This window comes from Lepidochelys kempii, chromosome 4 (assembly GCF_965140265.1).
Source record: "Lepidochelys kempii isolate rLepKem1 chromosome 4, rLepKem1.hap2, whole genome shotgun sequence".
In the NCBI taxonomy this organism is placed as follows: Eukaryota; Metazoa; Chordata; order Testudines; family Cheloniidae; genus Lepidochelys; species Lepidochelys kempii.
Window position 1 is genome coordinate 89083614 of NC_133259.1, and position 18962 is coordinate 89102575.

The 18962-nt window shown below is 45.0% G+C and overlaps 1 protein-coding gene across 2 annotated transcripts in view; it reads right to left on the reverse strand.

Annotated features, from left to right (window-relative positions):
* The window catches only part of KIT (KIT proto-oncogene, receptor tyrosine kinase), an 80020-nt gene extending 61364 nt beyond the window's left edge, over positions 1-18656 (reverse strand). For both annotated transcript variants that reach the window (XM_073342016.1, XM_073342015.1), the window contains exon 1: positions 18519-18656. In XM_073342016.1, the coding sequence (XP_073198117.1) occupies positions 18519-18582 (64 nt within the window). In that variant the 5' untranslated portion in view covers positions 18583-18656. The remainder of the gene's footprint in view (positions 1-18518) is intronic.
* Positions 18657-18962: the final 306 nt, after the last annotated feature.

Consider the following 18962-nt stretch of genomic DNA (forward strand, 5'->3'; position numbering starts at 1 on the left):
TGCCAAACCAACCTACTTTCCTTCTTTGAAAGGATTACTGGCCCAGTGGATAGGGGGGAAGTAGTAGATATGATGTATCTTAATTTTAGTAAAGCTTTTGACACAGCCTCACATGCTTAAGCAAACTAGTTCTCATAAGCAAACTAGAGAAATTACTATATGGTGGGTACACAACTGATTGAAAGACCATACTCAAAGAGTAATTATCACTGGTTTGCTGTCAAACTGAGGATGTATCTAGTGAATACTCGCAGGAGTCAGTCCTCGTCTGATACTATTCAATATTTTCATTAATGACTTGGATAATGAAGTAGAGAGAGAGTATGCTTATAAAATCTGCGGATGACATCAAGCTGGGAGGAATTGCAAGCACATAGGAGGGCAGTATTAGAATTCAAAACAATCTTGACAAATTGGAGGATTGGTCTGAAATCGACAAGATGAAATTCAATGAAGACAAGTTCAAAGTACTACTCTATGGAAGGAAAAATCAAATGCACAACTTCAAAATAGGGAATAACTGGCGAGGCAGTAGTACTGTGAAAAGGATCTGTGGTTATAGTGGATCACAAATTGAACATGATTAAATTGCAAAAAAGGCTAATATTCTTGGGTTTATTAAAAGCAGTGTTATATGCAAGACCCGGGAGGTAACTGTCCTACTCTACTGGGCATGAGTGAGGTCAATTCTATGCACCACACTTTCAGAAAGATGTGGAAAAATTGGAGAGACTCCAAAGAAGAGCAACAAAAATGATAAAAGGTTTAGAAAACCTGATCTATGAAGAAAGGTTTTAAAAACTAGGCATATTTAGTCTTGAGAAAAAAAAGTCTGAGGAGGAACTTGATAACACTCTTCAAATATGTAAAGGGCTGTTATAAAGAGGACTGAATGCCAGACAAGAAATAATGGGCTTAATCTGCAGCAAGGCAGACCTGGGTTAAATATTAGGAAAAACTTTCTTAATATAAGGATAGTTAAGCACTGAAATAAGATTCCAAGAGAGAATGTGGAATCCCCATCATTGCAGGTACTTAAGAACAGATTGAACAAACACCTCTCATTGATGGTCTCCTTGGTTCTGTCTCAGCGCAGGGGTCTGGACTATATGACTTCTCAAGGTCCCTTCCAGTCCTACATTTCTACGTTCTCTGAAAGGCACCCCCCAAAACCTTACATTTAACGTTTTTTAAATTATCTTCCCTATTTCTTTGAAAATGGACATAAATCACAAAGCTAAAAATAGCAATGACAGTGAAGTATTTTCAGTTTTGTGTTGAAAGTCCATAATGTGGTAAGTGACTCCACTGCAGGGTGTTGCTGTGAGTGCTGTTTTACATCAGTTCCCACTAGAGATCTGGTCAGATGTTCTGAGTACCACTGTAGATTGTCCAGACACTAGGATCTATGGGCTGTAGTCCTTGGTGGGTCCACACTACACATTTCTGGATTTCAAGGAAGTAAGAGAGGATTACTTTACTCTGGCTTCCAGCAACAAAAGGTGCAATTACCTGCCTAGCCACAAGGTCTTCAACAGATACTACAAAAAGCTACCCAACTGTTCCTAACCAAGTCCCAAGGGGCAGCCCACAGCAGGGGTATAATGGTTACCATCTCATTTGGGGCCACATCTTACAAATCCCCTGCTGTGGCATATATGCTCCCCTCACGTCTTCTGCTGAAGGCCACTGTGCTGTATCCACCTGCCAGCAACAGACTGCTTTCCTGCCTGGCTTTCAGCTTTCTAGTCTCAGATTGGCCTCTTGCTCACACACAGCCGCTGGCTCTCTCCATCCCAAGCCCAAGCCACTCTGACCTCAGGATGTACTTCTTTTTCCTGTACTCTCAGAATTGTGGCTTGATATTTTCTCTACAGCCCAGCCAGGTAGTGGAAAGTTACCCCAAAATAAGACAGCAGGCTCATTAACATATACTTAGAGCAAATCCTTCCCTCTCCTTCACCCCAATATTCGATAGCAATCGAGCCAATATAAGAACCTGGGTTAATATACAGATTCTTTGTATGAGCTCAACCTTGCACGCTCTTCATAATCTTGATAGTGATAAATGGCTCCTAACTAAGTTGTACTAATATTACACAATGAAAATAATTGATCCATCACAATTTCTAAATAATCAATACTGGGTTTATGGAGAAGAAATGAGAACTGGAACTACCTTTCATATTTTTCCATGACAAGTGCTCTTGGGATCTTAAATTCAAGTAATTACATTTTCAAGATTGTTTGCAAGGCTGCAGTAAACTTGCTGAGGCCTATTTCTTGTTCATCTCCTATCTCTTTGAGCACTGACTTCATCTTAAAGGATACCACACAGTTCTTGTTCACCACATTTTTCAGATTCCTATTAAATGCTATATAGGATTTGAAATAAGTTGTGTTGATGACAATGAAAATGTACAATATACTCATGTAAAGTTATGACTGAATCTGGATTTTAGTTCCTTTCACTTAGATTTTTTTTATCCTCCAATTTATGCCAAAAGGAAACAAATAAGGTTACATCTTAAATACCAGTCACACAGGGACAGCTGTAACTTACTTTGGTGTATGAAACTCTCCCAAATTTCTCCAAAGGGGAGAAGGTATTAAATGTTACGTAGTTGAGAAAAGTAATTCCCTTTTGTCCTACCCCATTCCATTGACTAGGCACCCCTCTCATGCTAGACTAGAAGTTTAGCAATGCCAAAACGTCAATTGTCTAGAATTTAATCGGAGAACCATGTCATGTAGCATTTACATTTTGCTTCTCAGTGAATAAGGCCTGCAGAGGTGCCTTTTACTTTGCAAAAGAAAGCTGCCCATGCAGAATTTGTTGCGCCCTCCACAAAAGGGGAATTAAATGACACTTCAGTATGTGATAAAATACATTATTTTCAAAGGTGCTGCGCACCTGTAGCTCCCAGTGAATCCAACTAGAACCATGAGTATTCAGCATATTTGAAAGACAGGCCTCAGTTGTTTGAGAAAGTACCTTCTCACCCCCTTCCCCAACTTCAGTCTGAGGACTTGTCTACACTTCAAATGCTGCAGCGGTGCAGCTGCATCATGCAGTTACGCTGCTGTAGGACTTCAGTGAAGACGCTACCTACATCACCAGGAGAGCTTCTCCCATGAGCATAGGTACTCTACCTCTCCAGGAGGTGGTAGCTATGTCGACAGGAGAGCTTCTTTCATCGACATAGCACTGTCTACACCAGCAGTTGTTGTACAACATGTCCACACCTCTGAACGACATAGGTATACCAAGGGCTTGTCTATACTGGCACTTTACGGCGCGGCAACTTTCTCGCTCAGCGGTCTGAAGCCCCCCCCACCCATCGCGAGCACATCAAGTTTCAGGGCTGTAAAGCGCCAGTGTAGACAGAACACCAGCGCTGGTAACTGCGCCCCTTGTGGAGGTGGGTTTTTTAGAGCGCTGGGAGAGCTCTCTCCCAGCGCTCTGCCGCAACTACACAAGCCATGTTACCAGAGCTTTAACGTTGCCAGTGTAGACTAGCCCAACATAAGCTGCTAGTGTAGACCAAGCCTTAGAAGGCAAGGTTGAAAACTCAACCTTTCCATTGCTGTCACCAAACACATGTTGCAGGAGCTGCACAAATCAGACTAATCTTTCTACAGAACAAAGTATTTGTTGTCCAATATATTCAACAGAGTTAATATATGTTGATTATGCTTATTCCAAATAATGGTGCTCCTGAGCTACTTGGGGATTGGTCCTGCTTTGAGCAGGGGGTTGGACTAGATGACCTCCTGAGGTCCCTTCCAACCCTGATATTCTAGGATTCTTTAATAGCTGTATTAAAGTTTTGAATTCTTGAATGCTCATGGTCACTAAGGGAAGGACAACAGAGTAAGTTTAACATGGGTATTGCTGTTTATCAAACTTGGTCCTCAACAATCTGTGTCTTTTAACATTAACTTCCTTATCTTTCAAATCTAACACATTGAATAGGAACACAATAAAAGGCGGTGATGGTGTCAAGAATTAAGGTACTACTGGTAAAAACCACAACCCCGTACTCCAATGAGGTGGCTGGGCCCTTTTGGAAAGCAGTGGCTGAGTAGCAAGCCAGGAACTGCAGAGAAGCTGGATGCAGAGCGGAATCCCAGGAACTGCATGCAGAGCTTTCACAGTGGGGAACAGGCTGTGACTGCCAGACTTTACAGCTGAGTGCAGGTCTGTGCAAGACTTTTGAGGGAGCGGAGCAGCAGCAACTGGGTAGGGAGCCAGTGGGTAGGGTCCCCAGTGAGAGACACTAAATGAGCCTGGCCTGGAAACCTGCAAGCTCTGGTTTGCTTGTACAGAGACTGGACTGGAGAGGGCACCCCGGGCCTGAAGAGTCTTAACTCTCGATTAGACTGCCTACAATGCCTAGCTGCTGAATTACCTGCATTGCTTCTCTTGAGTTGCAGTACACCTAGCATGCTACTGGTACATTAGTGGTATGGTATTCTCCAGCACTGAGCAGTCTCAATAATTACAATAGCAACAAAGCATTCTAGATACACACAGTAGTCTTATACAACAGTGAATGTAGATTTTGTGGTAGCAATCTTTCCGTGATAAACAAAATTAATACTGATGCACAACTGAACTAAATCTGATTAGAAAGAATGTCTGAACTTAAAACAATTTAAATGGTTAATTCTTACTAAAATGGACAACCATAGAGTACAGATCTGCGGTGAATATAAACATGGCATTCGCCCAAATAAAATAGCTGCTTGCAGTAACACTTGTAAAATTTGATATTTTACATGTCCTCTAGAATGACATTGCCTTCTAATGTATTGTTTTCTTTTTACTCTAGTTTTCTAAATTGCTAATCAACTAATCGCTCCAATAGTTATTTTTTGCAGCCATTATACATTTAAATAAACAAAATCCAAAATAATTAAGACAGAACAATTAAAATGGATTGAAAAGCATGCTAATGGACAAAATTCGTTTATTCAAATTCTGTTTTTCATTCCTCACGACATTTGCTGGTCAATTTGCTTAATGGATTTTCAATCTCCTCACACTCTTTTTGGTGACATTTACTTTAAAAAGTACATTATCTTTTCAATTCTGTTTCCATTTTAAAAGAATGTTTCTTGTAATGAGCACAGGCTTGAAATGGAGTACTTGTGGCACCTTAGAGACTAACCAATTTATTTGAGCATAAGCTGTCGTGTGAGCTGTAGCTCATGAAAGCTTATGCTCAAATAAACTGGTTAGTCTCTAAGGTGCCACAAGTACTCCTTTTCTTTTTGCAAATACAGACTAACACGGCTGTTACTCTGAGGCTTGAAATGTTGCTTTCTGGATATTTGTGAAAAGGTAGTTCCAACAAAGGCAAGTGAGAAAACTCGGAGCACATAGTTTTTTCCCTTCGGATTGCAACTTGAATCAAAGGTTATTTGGAAAAAGCTCAATTAAGGAAGGAGATGTAGGACTTTTGGCAATGTGAATGATTATTATTTCAAGCCCTGGCAGCAACTTTATTAAAAGGTAGCAATTTCATTAAAGGTGTACTGGTTAGTCATCTATGCATCGCCTTCAGAGGGGTAAAAGATACCAATAACTGTATAATTATGTTATCTGTACTCCTACATTGGACCACATTAAATAATGCATTAGAGGACCAAAGCTTTTTACTATATCTACATATTTTATTTTGTATTAATGTTTTCAACAAAATTACAAAAATGAATAAGCCACACTATATATTATATGCTTTATGCTTTTAGGTTCAGTTTCATTTAGTGAAAAAATGGACACAAGAAATACCCAGCCACAGAATCATGAGATTAGTGTATATTGATTACAAAATGTTGTTTTAGTCATGACATATCTAAGATACTTACATGGCTCCATTACCACATTATGAAAGACATCACACTTGCATATAATGCATCCATATGACACCAAGTCTGTGTGTGTTTCTACATTTAATTGCCCATGTAAACGAATTTTCTTCATTGCATCTGTGTTTGACAATTTTTATATAGTTCTGAATACTCTTAATGTATATTTCCATTTTCTAAATATTGCATAAGCTTTGCTAATATTTGGGATGTTGCTACCCATTTCTTGGTGTTCACTCTAAGACTGAACTCTTCTACCAACTCTTGTATACATATTTTTAAGAGGGGCATCTCTTTGTACTTTGGTCTATAGAAATGCCTTGGTACATATTGCTCCAGTATATATTTTTTATGATTCGTGGCCAGGAAACATTATGTAGGGCAAATTAGCTGCTGGTTGGCAGCATCTCCAGAATTTACCATGGTTAGCAAAACCTGCTTCATGTAGTCGTTCTAGGATTCTGTAAAATCTGTGTAAAGTTTGGTTTTGGAAGTGTCATACAGATAGTGAGTCAGATGCATTTCTGACAATCTGTCATATTTCTTCCCAGTCTACTTTTGACAAGGAAATTTAATAACTAAAACTCCTTTTTTAACTTTTATCTCAGATGTTGGCATGTATTACAAATAAGTCATTTATATATATTGCCTACAAGATTGTCTTTACTTTCCTAAAATATTAACACAGTCCTCTAACGAAGAGTTTTTCTACGCACAGTTTAATTGCGTATGCAGAGTTAATTGTAGGTAGTTGCCCATAGAAAGTGCCATGTGATAGAAGCAGGTGATATGTTTTGCACAAGAAATGGCAGGAATCTAATTAGTCAGTATTTATTGCTTGTTTATTTTTGCATCTACTTGTCCATCTGCTTATAAACACACCTAACTTTGTGCTATCTAGCTAGAGGTATTTTCATCTTTGGCAAAATTAAAGAGGCAGTGAAACAGATTCTGACCTCCACTTACTCCAGTGTAGCTTCATTTACTCAAAGGAGTGACAGTACTATGGATTTACACTGGTGTAAACAGTTCCAAATCTGGCCCTTGTATTCAAAAAGCAAATAACTGCAATGTATCCAAACATGAATGCAAATAAATTTTAGACAGTCTTTGAAGAGATCTCTTTGTGAGAGTCACCATTTTATATTTGCTTAATGTCATGTAGTCAAAGGCTGTGCTTTTTTTGTAACCAACAGTTTGTTTCATTAGCTCATGGCTCAATCCCAATTTTACCACACATCTGCAAGCCCCCTTAAGCTGGTAGTCTACACAGTGTATATATTGTGTACTATACTGCATACAATCTGGGATCCTATGCACATCCCATGCAGGCCATCCCCACCATGTCCCCACCTCCTGCTTGGAATGGTGGTAGCAGAAGAGGCCACGAGATCTGTCTGCTGTAAAGGTGGGGCCAGAAGACCCACTGTTGCTCTTCTTCAGGGAGGCTCAGACCTCCTTCCTCTTCTCCAGCACACTGCTCTGTCTTCAGGGAGGCTGTAGTCCAACCCAGAAAGAGGAAGACTGTAGCCCCACCCACCCAGCAAAGAATCCTGTGTCGTGTGTGTATGGGGCAGGGGCTACATCTGCCATCTCAGTCAAGGGCCCTGCTGGGTTGGTAGCAGGAGCCACACACACACAGATTCCTCTGTTAGGCAAGGTTTTGAAGTGGTGGCAGCCCACTCTACTTCTGGACTACAGGCTACCTGGGTCACTCCTCTTGCTCAGACTAGTGGTCCTTGTCTTCAGACAGGAGGGATGGGTTCTGGTCTAGGAGGAGGGAAACTTCAAGTTTCCCAGTACCTCAGAAGAGAGTCGTGGATATCCACAAGGAGGGCTTCCTGCCACAACTGCAATTTGAATTAATATAAATTGGTCCACTGTAAGTGGCATCCCATTTTGGCATCTTGCATGGATGGAGTGTGCTTTATGGGTGGCACTTGAAAGTGTACAGCTATTTTTATTCCCACAATTTGTCCTCTTTTTACAGCACTGTAACATGTTCTTTCAATATAATATTAACGTAGCTGTGAAGATATCAGAATTAAAGAAAAAATTAGCAATGCATTGTATAATACCTGGAAGTTAGAAGTGCTATGGAATAGGAAACCTTGAGAGTCTGTGCCTCAAAAAAAAAAAAAAAAAGCCTACCACCCTATGGGGAAGAAACATTAATTTTGCTGAAGTTAATGTGACATTTTTAAGTTAAAAAATTATACTTTTCCAACCATCAAAAGAATGCTTCTATTCCACATCTGTGTTGCCTTGCTGGCCAGCTTCCAGGGTTTAACAACAGTTTTGTCCTTCCTATCCAACTCCCTTTAAGCCAAATAGTCATACTGGAAGCAGTCAAAACACAGTGTTACCTACTCTCCAACTATTTATGAGTCTTGTGATATTTAGGGTTTGGTTTTTTTTTTCTTTTTTTAAACAGCCTCACCTCCTGGAGTCATGTGAATGTGAGTTTTGGCTTTCATTAAGAAAATTTGCAAGTTTCTAGCCTTCAGAGAAAAACTTGAGAATATTACCAGTGGCACCCTAAAAGCTCAGAAACCAGAAAAACAGAAAACCCAAAACGCATTAATTAAAAAACAAAAAACAAAAAAAAATAGTGATTCATAAGGCAATATCATGATTTGGGTTGTAGATATGATTTTTGAATGTTTAAGGGTTGGCGATATGCAAAGCAACATTTGTTTCTGAGAGGTTTAGTTAATTTGGAGCTTTTCCCTTACAACTCCTTAGTTTTCTGAATGACAGGAGATTACTAAGGAAGTTCCTCTTTAAAACCATCCAGCTCAGGTTCTTCAACTCAGCATTTGTATCAGGCAGTTCACTGGTTAACAGTCCACTATATGCCATGAGGAATACACCAGTTCACCATATGTGGAACATTGCCTGGTTGAGACTACTACCCACAGAAAACAGAAGGAAATGTTGGTCAAAAACACCTCTGTCATCTCTATGCCCAATAGGGTGACCAGACATCCCAATTTTAGGGGACTTGTCCTGCATCCCAACTTTACATAGGTTGGGACGCCCTTTGTCCCGATATCAGGACCATCCGGACCATGTCCTGCTCACCACGTCCTGGGGCAGCTCCTGGTGCCCACCCACCAGCAGGAGTGCTGTGTGCTGCAGGGTCAGGGCTTGCAGGCGCCGGGAGCAGGCAGAAAGCCCTCCGCCCTTCCCCGACCTGCGACCCTAGGAGCCAGATGACCTGCCTGCCGGATGCTTCCCGGGACGGAAGCCACTCCAGGTAAGCATCACCAAGATGTCCCACCTTGCCCCCTGGCAGGTCCCTCTGGCTCTTGGGGTGGGGGGGCTCTGCGTGCTGCCGGCGCCTGCAAGCCCTGCTCCGCGGCTCCAGCAGCTCCCATTGGCGCTTTTCCCGGCCAATGGGAGCCATGGAGCTCGCACTTGTGACGGGCATAGCACGTGTAGTCTGGAGACTCCCCTCGCCATGCTCACCCTAGGAGCCAGAGACCTCCCAGCAGGGCCGGTGAGTGCGGCCAGGGAAGGGGGCAGGGGTGTGATGGTGAGTGTCTGGGAGGTTTGTGGGGGGGTGCTGGGCTGTGAGGGTGTGGAGAGTGCTGGGCAGTGGGGGGGTTGTGTGTTTTGGGGTACTAGACAGTGGAGGCCTGTTTGGGGGTGCTGGGAAGTGGGGAGATCGGTGTGTATCAGGGCAGTGGGGCATTGTGTAGTTGTGGTAGTGGGGCTGTGGGGAAGGGCACTGGGAGGGAGGGAGGAAGGGGAAATCTGTGTGTATTGGGAAACTAGCGAGTAGGGGCTTCTGTGTGGGTTGCTGGGCAGCTGTGGTGGGGCTGTGGGCAGGGGGCGCTGGGCAGGGTGTGTGTGTGTGTGTGCACAGCACTGTACATTTGTGGTGGAAGGACTGTATGAGGGTTCTGGGCATAGTGGATCCAGGGGGCGCTGGGCAGGGGAGCTGTGTGGCACAGCATGGACCCACCCCCAACAGGAAGGGGCACTCTGGTAGCACAGGACCAGGCAGACCAGTGTGCCTCTGGCTCCAGTCGGGGCTGTGCACCTGTGTCTGTCTCTTCCCCCCCCGCCCCCCGAGCTCGCCCAATGTGTCCTGATATTTAACTCTTGCGATCTGGTCACCCTACTGCCCAACCATTGTAACTCATATGTCATGTTTGCAATGAGCACTAATATGGAATGTAACAGCCTATCTGATTCAAATCTGAATTCTCAAATTTCACTTACAAAGCTCTCAAAAACAAACACAAGTCAGCTTTATCTTCCTCAGCTTGTGCATCATCAACCTATGTTCCACTCAGCTCTATCACTGCAGTTATCCCATTTGTCCACTGAAGTTTTCCCAGTATCAAGTATTAGTAGTTCTATTTCATGATTCTGTATTCAGCTGTTGGCTGAGATTTTAAATGCTAATCACTTCATGTTTTCAAATGCAAAACTATAGAAATGTGTGGTTGATTATGTTATTAAATAGTGCTTAATTTTAGTTAAGTTGCCCTCAGGTGATTTGTGAAGAGCAGTACAGCGTTACTTATTGTGCATCTGCATTAGAAAATATCAAAACCAGAAAACATTTATTGGGTAACCTACTTTTTGGAGTAATCCATCAAAATACCAAATAATAAACCCACTATGAGATTAACATTTACTGTACCTTCTAATTATTGTAATCCTGAAAATACGAGTCACATTCACTCTTCAAACACACGTTTACACTATTATTTTATGCTTTTATCACTAACTGCAGCAATCTTAGCCAGTGAGCAAACAATACATTTCAGTTTCCAGTGTAAAATCCCAAACCAATGAGACTACTCATATGTACAGTTAAGCACATGCATGGCTGTTTGCAGAATTGGCTTTTAATAGCAGTTAGGTGCCTAAGTGCCCTTTTGAACACCCTTTCAGTCTGTTAAAATTCATAAATAAAACAAAATACCCCAACAGTAAAAATAGCAAAGCAAAAGAGTTGTTTTAATCAGTTTTCTAACTAGTTCTGCGCATTCTTGTCAAAGTTTGATTTTAAATAAATGAGCAAATGCTTTGGAATGAGAGAAAGGTTTAAACCAGGGGTCTCAAACTCAAATCACCAGGAGGGCCACATGAGGACTCGTACGTTAGCCCCGAGGGCCGCATCACACCCCGGCCCCCAGCTGCCCCCGCCACCCACTCCACCCACGCCTGTGGGGTGCAGCAGGGGGCTCAGGGGAGGGGGTTGGGGTGCAGGAGGGAGTGCAGGCTGCAGGAGGCGGCTCAGGGCAGGGAGTTGGGGTGCAGGAGGGAGTGAGCGGTATGGCAGGGGGTTGGGGTGCGGGAGGGGGCTCAGAGCAGGTAGTTGGGGTGTAGGAGGGAGTGAGGGGTGTGGTGGGGGCTTGGGGCAGGGGGCTGGGGTGCAGGAGGAAGTGCAGGGTGTGTCAGGGGTTTGGGGTGCAGGCAGGGGGCTCAGGGCAGGGAGTTAGGGTGCGGGGTGCAGGAGGGGTTCGGGTTCTGTCCCAGCACCGCTTACCTTGAGCGGCTCCAGGGTGGCAGGGGCGCACACTGGGGCCAGGGTAGGCTCCCTGCCTGCCCTGGCCCACACCGCTCCGGGAAGCGGTGGGCACCCTGTCCCTGTGGCCCCGGGGGGAGGGGGAGCAGAGAACTCCATGAGCTGTTCGTGCCTGTGGGTACCTCCCCCGAAGCTCCCATTGGCCATGCGTCCCCATTCCCGGCCAATGGGAGCTTCAGGGGAGGTTACCACAGGCAAGAACAGCTCACAGAGTCTCTGCTCCTCCTGCCCCCGGGGCCACAGGGAAGCGGCAGGCTGCTTCCCGAAGCGGCGCAGGGCCCTCAGCACCACAGGACTGGCAAATCTGCGAGCCAGATCCAAAGCACAGAAGAGCCAGATGTGGCCTGGGGCCATAGTTTGCCCACCCCTGGCCTGGAGCTAGGCTGGGGACGTGTCACGCTGGGGAGGGGATGGGGCGGCGGGGACTGCGGGGAGCTTGGCGGGCCGCAGGGAAGAACTCTGCGGGCCACATGCGGCCCGCGTGTTTGAGACCCCTGGTTTAAACAGAAAACTGGGTTTTCACCTTCAGCTGCAATTCAGCTTTTGCCTTAAACCTCATTCTCCACAGAAAGTTTCACAAGTTCATAAATTGAACAATAATCTGAACACTGAGGAACAGAACAACAATTTTGGGAGGTGGGGGAATCAGGTAGGACACTAGTGGGTAAAAACAAGGCAAAGAGCTATACATAAAATGAAAAATTGTGCCACAATGAAGACTACTTAAAGTAAAAACTCTTTTCAGGATATTAGAACTCATTTCCTCATGTCCTTTTTTAAACAGCTGAAAGAGACTTGAGGAAGTGAGTCAAAATCCTGGAAGATGTTTGCTCTACACTAAAAAGAAAAACAACATCTGTAAAATAACATGTGCATATATACATTGAGAAAGATAATGTGCAATGGCTTCTTCTCTCACGCATTTACCTTCATCAGTGGAGAGTGCAGGACAGCCCAAAAGTGATTACTGTCTCTCTTTACCAAACCAATAACATAATAGATCTTCTGTCATGTACTGTATATAAATGTTGTTGAGCCTCTTTGATGCTTTGAAATTCTTTTTTCCAGATTTTGTTACTTCTTACCTTAAGATTTTTTCAGATTGTTTACTGAAAATTCAGGGTGCAAAGAAACTTTTCTTCAAAATATAAATGCATAGCATTTTATGTTTAGTTAAACTGAATGATAGATTTGTTACAAAATATTTAAAATATTTTGAATCTACAAAGAGTTATACTGTAATTACAACAAATTTCTATATTGTATTAAATTAAAGAATAGAATATACAGAATGTAGAGGCAGCATTAGGCCACAGAACAGAACTGGAAGTCAAGCTAGGTTGAAATTCTTCCATTTACTTTGGTGGGGCTAGGATTTCATTACCAGAGTCTATTCTAGACTTTGCCCCTGGCTTACTGTTCTACCTTGGTCAAGTCACAACCTTTCCGCCTCAGTTTCTCCATCTGTAAAACAGAGTAATACTTACCACTCTTTGTAAAGGGGTAACCCCTCTGATCTACATATGAGCAAGGAAATATTGTTGAAACCACACAATTTGTAAGAAGTTACTGAAGTAAAATGAAAAGTATGTGAAGATTCACCATAGCCTAATTGTGTTAAGAGTTAGAATAATTTATGTCATTGTGTTAGAAAAACAGCACACAGAAATGTCACCAATTTGTATCAATAGTATTTCAATTGGATTTGAATATAAATCCTGCTTCTTCCCAAACCCTGCACATTCTCTGTTACACAGAAATGAGTATATCCTAGAGGAATCAAATGTAGGCACGTGATCACAGTAGTTTCCCAGTGACTCTGGCAGGAAAAGTACAGTATTGCACAATCCTTGACATTTCCATTCTGCTCCTGGCAGCGCTTCGGGCAACCAATATGCGCAGGAGACTCATAACTATACTCACCTATGTAGGGAAGGGAGGAAAACACAAACAGAATTGCTGGGAGATGGAGGTAAAACACACACAGAAATGGAAGGATGGGGAATCAAATAACTTAGCAACAGTCCATCTGAATTTTTAGCAAGCTCCCCCAGGGCTGGCAGGTGTTGGGAACATAATGGAGATAGACACGCACCTTCCAGGCAGAGGGCACACCTTATATTACTGTTTAGTTGTCTGAATAAGAGTGTTGATGGGCTCTGAAAGGAACCATGCCCAATCATAGCAGCAGAGTGAATGGGATGAGAGGATTTTCAGGAAGCCTGGGAGGAATAACAAAAAAGGGCTAGATCCACAAAGGGATTTTTGGCACCTAACTGCCACTTTAGATGCCAAAATGTAGATCCTCAAACACCCTGCTCATGGCTGCAGACATCTAAAGTCCCTAGGTGCCTAAATTTCCTCTGGTAAAGTCCCCCAGGCACCTACAAAAATCTGCCAGTGACCGTCTGCACAGTCACCTTAGGGGGGTGCCTAACTCATGCCTAAGCGTCAGTGCAATCCTGAAGCTGGCCCTGCCCACCTTACCTGTGCGGAAAACCAGTGAACACTGTCAGAAGCCGTTTACATAATCAGGCCTCACACAGTGACAAAACAGTGGAGGAAGTGATAGTTCCAGACCTGTTTATAACTTTTAGCCCAGTGGTCAGGGCACACATCCCAGATGTGGAAGACCTGGTTCAATTCCCCCCACCGCCCCGCAACCTGATGTGGAGAAAGGACTAGAATTGGAGTCATCACCTCCCAGGAGAGGACCCTCACCACTGGGCTGTGGAGTATTCTGGGAATGGTCTCTCTCATACTCTCCCATTAAAACTGTTCCGCTGCATATAAATAATTAAATATGCACAGAAGGAGGCCTGGAACCTGGGTCTCTCACATGGTGATTGCCATAACCACTGGGCTATAGACTCATTCTCACTCTTTTCCACAGCTCTGTGGTTAGGGCACTCTCTTGGGAGGCAGAAGACGCAAGTTCACATCTCTACTCCACAGCAGACAGAGGGGGGAATTGAGCCTGGGTCTTCCACATTCTGGGGCTAAAAGTTATAAGGCAAGGTGCCACCACCTCCTCCATATTTTTAAAGAGAAAGTTTAGGTGCCTAATTTCAGGTGAGCGTTCATAGCTGTGAATCCTGAGCAGAGGGAGGCACCTCCCACCTGCCAAGACATAAGGCATCTGAGGGATAGGGCTTATGAACCCCTTCTCTCCTTGGCATTTCTTATTGGCTAGTCTAGGTGGCTCCCTGTTAAGCTTGCTGACTTTTGTGGGTCCCATTCTTAGATGCTTAACTCTGTCTCATGCATTGTACAGGATGCCTGGTTGCCTAACTCAGGACTGTGAATTCTACTGGGCACCTCACAGAAGCTGTTGCAATGTTGAGTCCAAGTCCCCTCTGGGAATCTAACCTGAAGATTCTAAAAGAACATCCCACAAAAAGAGTGGATGAACTAAAAAAAAAAAGTAAAAGGGGAGAAGATGGCAATAAACTGAGATGCAGAAAACACAAGGACAGGGAAAGGGCACAAAATACCAGCAGCGAAGCGAGGGGACTGAAGGTTTAGTTTGGTACCAATTCATTCTCTTTTTGCAAAAGTCAGGGAGAGGCAGGGGAGGAGAGAAACTCTTGACTATCCGATAAAGAAATTAATTGTGATGTAAAACACGGACAGACACATACACCCCCCCACACACACACATAAACAGACACTTACCCAAAGACAAACATTTTTACTATAGTGAGTCTTACATACTATTCACTTCTCATCCCATTCTAATGCACTAATTCTCATTCACTATTCACTTCTCATCAATATTAGTAAATTCATCTACGGTGCCATTCAAAGCAAATAACTCCAGAAAATGTGTCTGAATCTAATCAAGTAAGTAATCAAGAGAAAGAAATAATCTCCCCTGCACCTTCTACTCCTTGACACAAGAGCCTGGATTTGGTGACCTTCAGGACATGTTGCAAGGCTGACCTGTTTTCCCAGGCTTTTCCTGAGGAAAGGGAGGGCTGATTTGAAGGTCAGGGACAACCAGATGACTACTTAAGGGGCTGGGGTCAGAAATGGTATCTGGAGGTTAGTAGACATTGGGGGAAGTTAAATGTAATTATCTTTTATATGCTTACAAGAAGTTTGGACAGTAACCTCTTGTGGGAGGGGTTGTTAGTTGGTTGGTTTGGTGGCCCTTTCGACCCATGTAATTTCTGTACAAAACTAGAGCACTGAACTGGTATTTCATAAATGTAAAGAAATGTGGGCTACAAACTTAGGCGAGACCATGCTCAGCTTCATCGCACCTAACTTTTAAGCGCCTAGAAAATCACTGGGACTCAAAGCCTGAGTTTAGCACAAAAGCCAGCATGCTAGGTGATGCCTTGCCTAAACTAGCCAATGGGAGATACCAAGCCAATGGTTTATGCTAAGCCCCACCCTTCTTGAGACAGGTACCTGTCTGGGCTGCAGGGAGGCACCTCCCTCCACTTGGAATTCTCAGGCTTGGTCTACACTACAAATTTGTGTGGATATAACTATGTAGCTCAGGGGTGTGGCTTCTCCTGTTGACATAGCTACCACCCCTGTGTCAATGGGAGAAGCTTCACTAAGTAACACAGCTGCACCGGTGCAGCTGCAGCACTGTAAATGTAGACAAGCCCTCAGCTGCAACCCCTATGCCATTTTTGCAAGAAGCCAGGGGGGAAAAGGGCAGGAGGACAACCTCCCTCATAATAACTTTTAGCCCAGTGGTTAGGGTACTCACCTGGGATGTGGAAGACCTGTTTCACATTCCCCATGGGAAGGGGTCTGCTATTTCAAGTGAATACCCTAACCACTGAGCTATAGGAGACTCTGATGTGGGGCTCCCTCACTCATCCTGTTGAAGTTGTTCCACTGTGGCTAAATAATTACAAAATTCAATGCAGGAAGGGGACACCCACTCCCAGTGTGCTAACCACCAGGCTACAGAGTCTCTCTCAGCTGTTCCACTGTGGATACATTAAAGAATCATTGGGCCAGAGAGGGTTATCTGCAAGACCCCACTTTCAAGAATTAGGAGAGAAAAGTTCAACCACCTTTTGTTTTCTGTCACCATGCACTGCTTCCCTCCACCCTTAGCTTCAAATAAGGGAGGGAGGAATCAATTTTTTTAAGTGGTCAGGCTTCCAATTTTGATTCAAACAGTGAGCTGAATTCATCCCTGGTGCAACTCCTTTAAATCATTAGAGTTATCCAAGGGGTAAATTTAGGCCACTGAGAACATCTGATGGCTTTTCCCCTACACCTCTTTTATTAAACATTTTGATGGGGAAATCCTGAATTTGTCAGCCTGATATATCACAGTTACTACACTGACAGATTGTCATCAGTAGCTTGAGTTGGGTTTGACATTGCCTGACCTTCTATACAATCTAAATCTGGATGATGGCAACTCCTCAGGTTTCACAGACATACTCGTAGAGCAGAGACTGATTCTGCCACCTTTTTCATGTTGAGTACATTCTTTCTACTGCAAGTTGCCCCATTTATTTCAGCAGGACTACCTGCAGATTTAAGCTAAAACTCGGCATAAAGGTGATAGGAATTGCTAAATGCCTGAGTCTGAGTGACCTGTCTAAACAAAAGAGGGCAATAAATTAGAATGACAATGGCATGACAGGTTTCAGAGTGAGGAGCATACATATTTGCTGTCCCATCGGTACCATCAACTCAGTTCTCCAGTACACTAGGCACAGCATGAGTGAAATGACTTAAAAATCCACAAGCCCAGTGCAAGAACTAGAAAGCCTCCTTTAAAAGAGGGCTTGACAGGTATTCTAACTTAGAAAGAACAGGTGATTAAAAGTTTGTCTCTCACAAGACTGACAAAATGCATAAATAGGTTGACTAGGAGATGCTCTACTAAATACAGTCATGTAACAGTGCCCTCAAAATCATCTGTGTAGAAAGAATGAAACCTGTGACATCCCTGACGACTACATTTCACTTACACCTTCGCCTCTGCTGCTGGAAGCCGGACTCCTCCTCTTGAAAGTATTTCTCGTTACCATTTCTACTGTTTAACAGCCATCTGACCACAGGGACACTTTGTACTGATTACGAGATAGTTTACTGCCAAAACAACCCAACCCGGGCAGATGCAAGACCCCTCCCCCACCGACAGATAATAGTTCTCTGAGAAACAAAAAAGGTGCATTAAGTACTAACACTCCTTTCCTGGATGTGGTAGCCAGACTCGCACGCCTGAATAGGAAATACTGTATTACCAAAAAATGCAGCTGCCATTGGCTCGGGAGCAGTGATTGTTTCTGCTTCCCTCACAGTAGCCCATTCGGACACTGCAGGAGCTATCAGGCTACCGCGCTTCCCCCTCCAAAACCAGTGCAAGCCTGGCTTCAGGAAGCACTACAGGAGCATGACGAGACTTGGCATTGGAGGCAGCAAGGAGAGCTCACGCGCCTCCAAAAATCGCGCTCAAGCTATTCATTGGCAGGACACGCTCTGCAAGGACTTGCCAAAGTTCGTGCAACTGAAACTCAGGCGAGTGGTCAATGCAACGCAACAAATACCCGGCCCCCCGTAGCAGGAGGGATCGCTAAGCAACGCGAGGAACCTGTCCTCTGCGTGAACCGCTGCAGCGCCAGAGTTTTCACAATAAACACAGCTGGCGCGGCGACCTGGTCGATCTTTATCAATGGAGTGAGGTAAGAAAGCCAGGCGCACCTTCCTTCCCAGGCAGAGGCATAGGTGCTGAACTAGGGGTGCCGGGTTTACAGTTTGGTCAATGGCTCTCAGTACCCCACTCCTCCCCCCACACACAAATTGTCCCCGCGCTCCTAGGCAGATGACCAGAAATAACTGTTTGCAATTCTCCACAAACGCCTCCACGCACCCCTGCGCTGCCACCCACCCTGCCTGTCCCAGCGCTGCTCTGGAAGCTGAGGTGCACGAGCTTTGCTAGCCCCTCACCGGCGACTGCGCAGCCCAAGTGCCCGCGGGCGCAGCTGCTGAGTGCTGCCCCTTCCCTCCCCGCTTCTGGGAGCGGCGCACCGGCTCCCCCTGCACACGACGCGGGCCGTTGTAGCGCGGACCCCCCTCCCGGCAGCGGCTAGACCACGCGGCGCAGTCCCACCTGTTGGAAAGCTCAGCAGCAGCACAGCGCCCGCAAGCTCCCAGGCCAGGTAAGAGCCTTTCATGCTGCCGCTGCGCCTTCCCCGGCGCCGCGCTCCTCGCTCCCCGCGCGGCCACCAGCCTCCCGCGCGCCCAGACAGCTCCGCAGCAGCCGAGTGCAGGAGGGAGAGAGCCGGGAGCGCACAGCCACCGCCGCCCCCAACCTGCTCCTCCTCCAGCCACGCCTCTGCCCTGGCCCCCCTCCTCCCGGATCCCAGTGGCGGGCGGCTCAGGCAAGCACTGCTCGCTCGAGCTTCGCGGCGGGGGGGTGGGCTCAGAGCCCCCGAGTCTCACCCGGTTCCAGGACCTCCGTCCCTTTCAGCTGATGCCAAGGGCGGGCCAGAAACTCTGCGGGGTGGCGCCGTGTGTCAGGGAGAGGGGCACAAAAATTAACGGGAATTGGCTT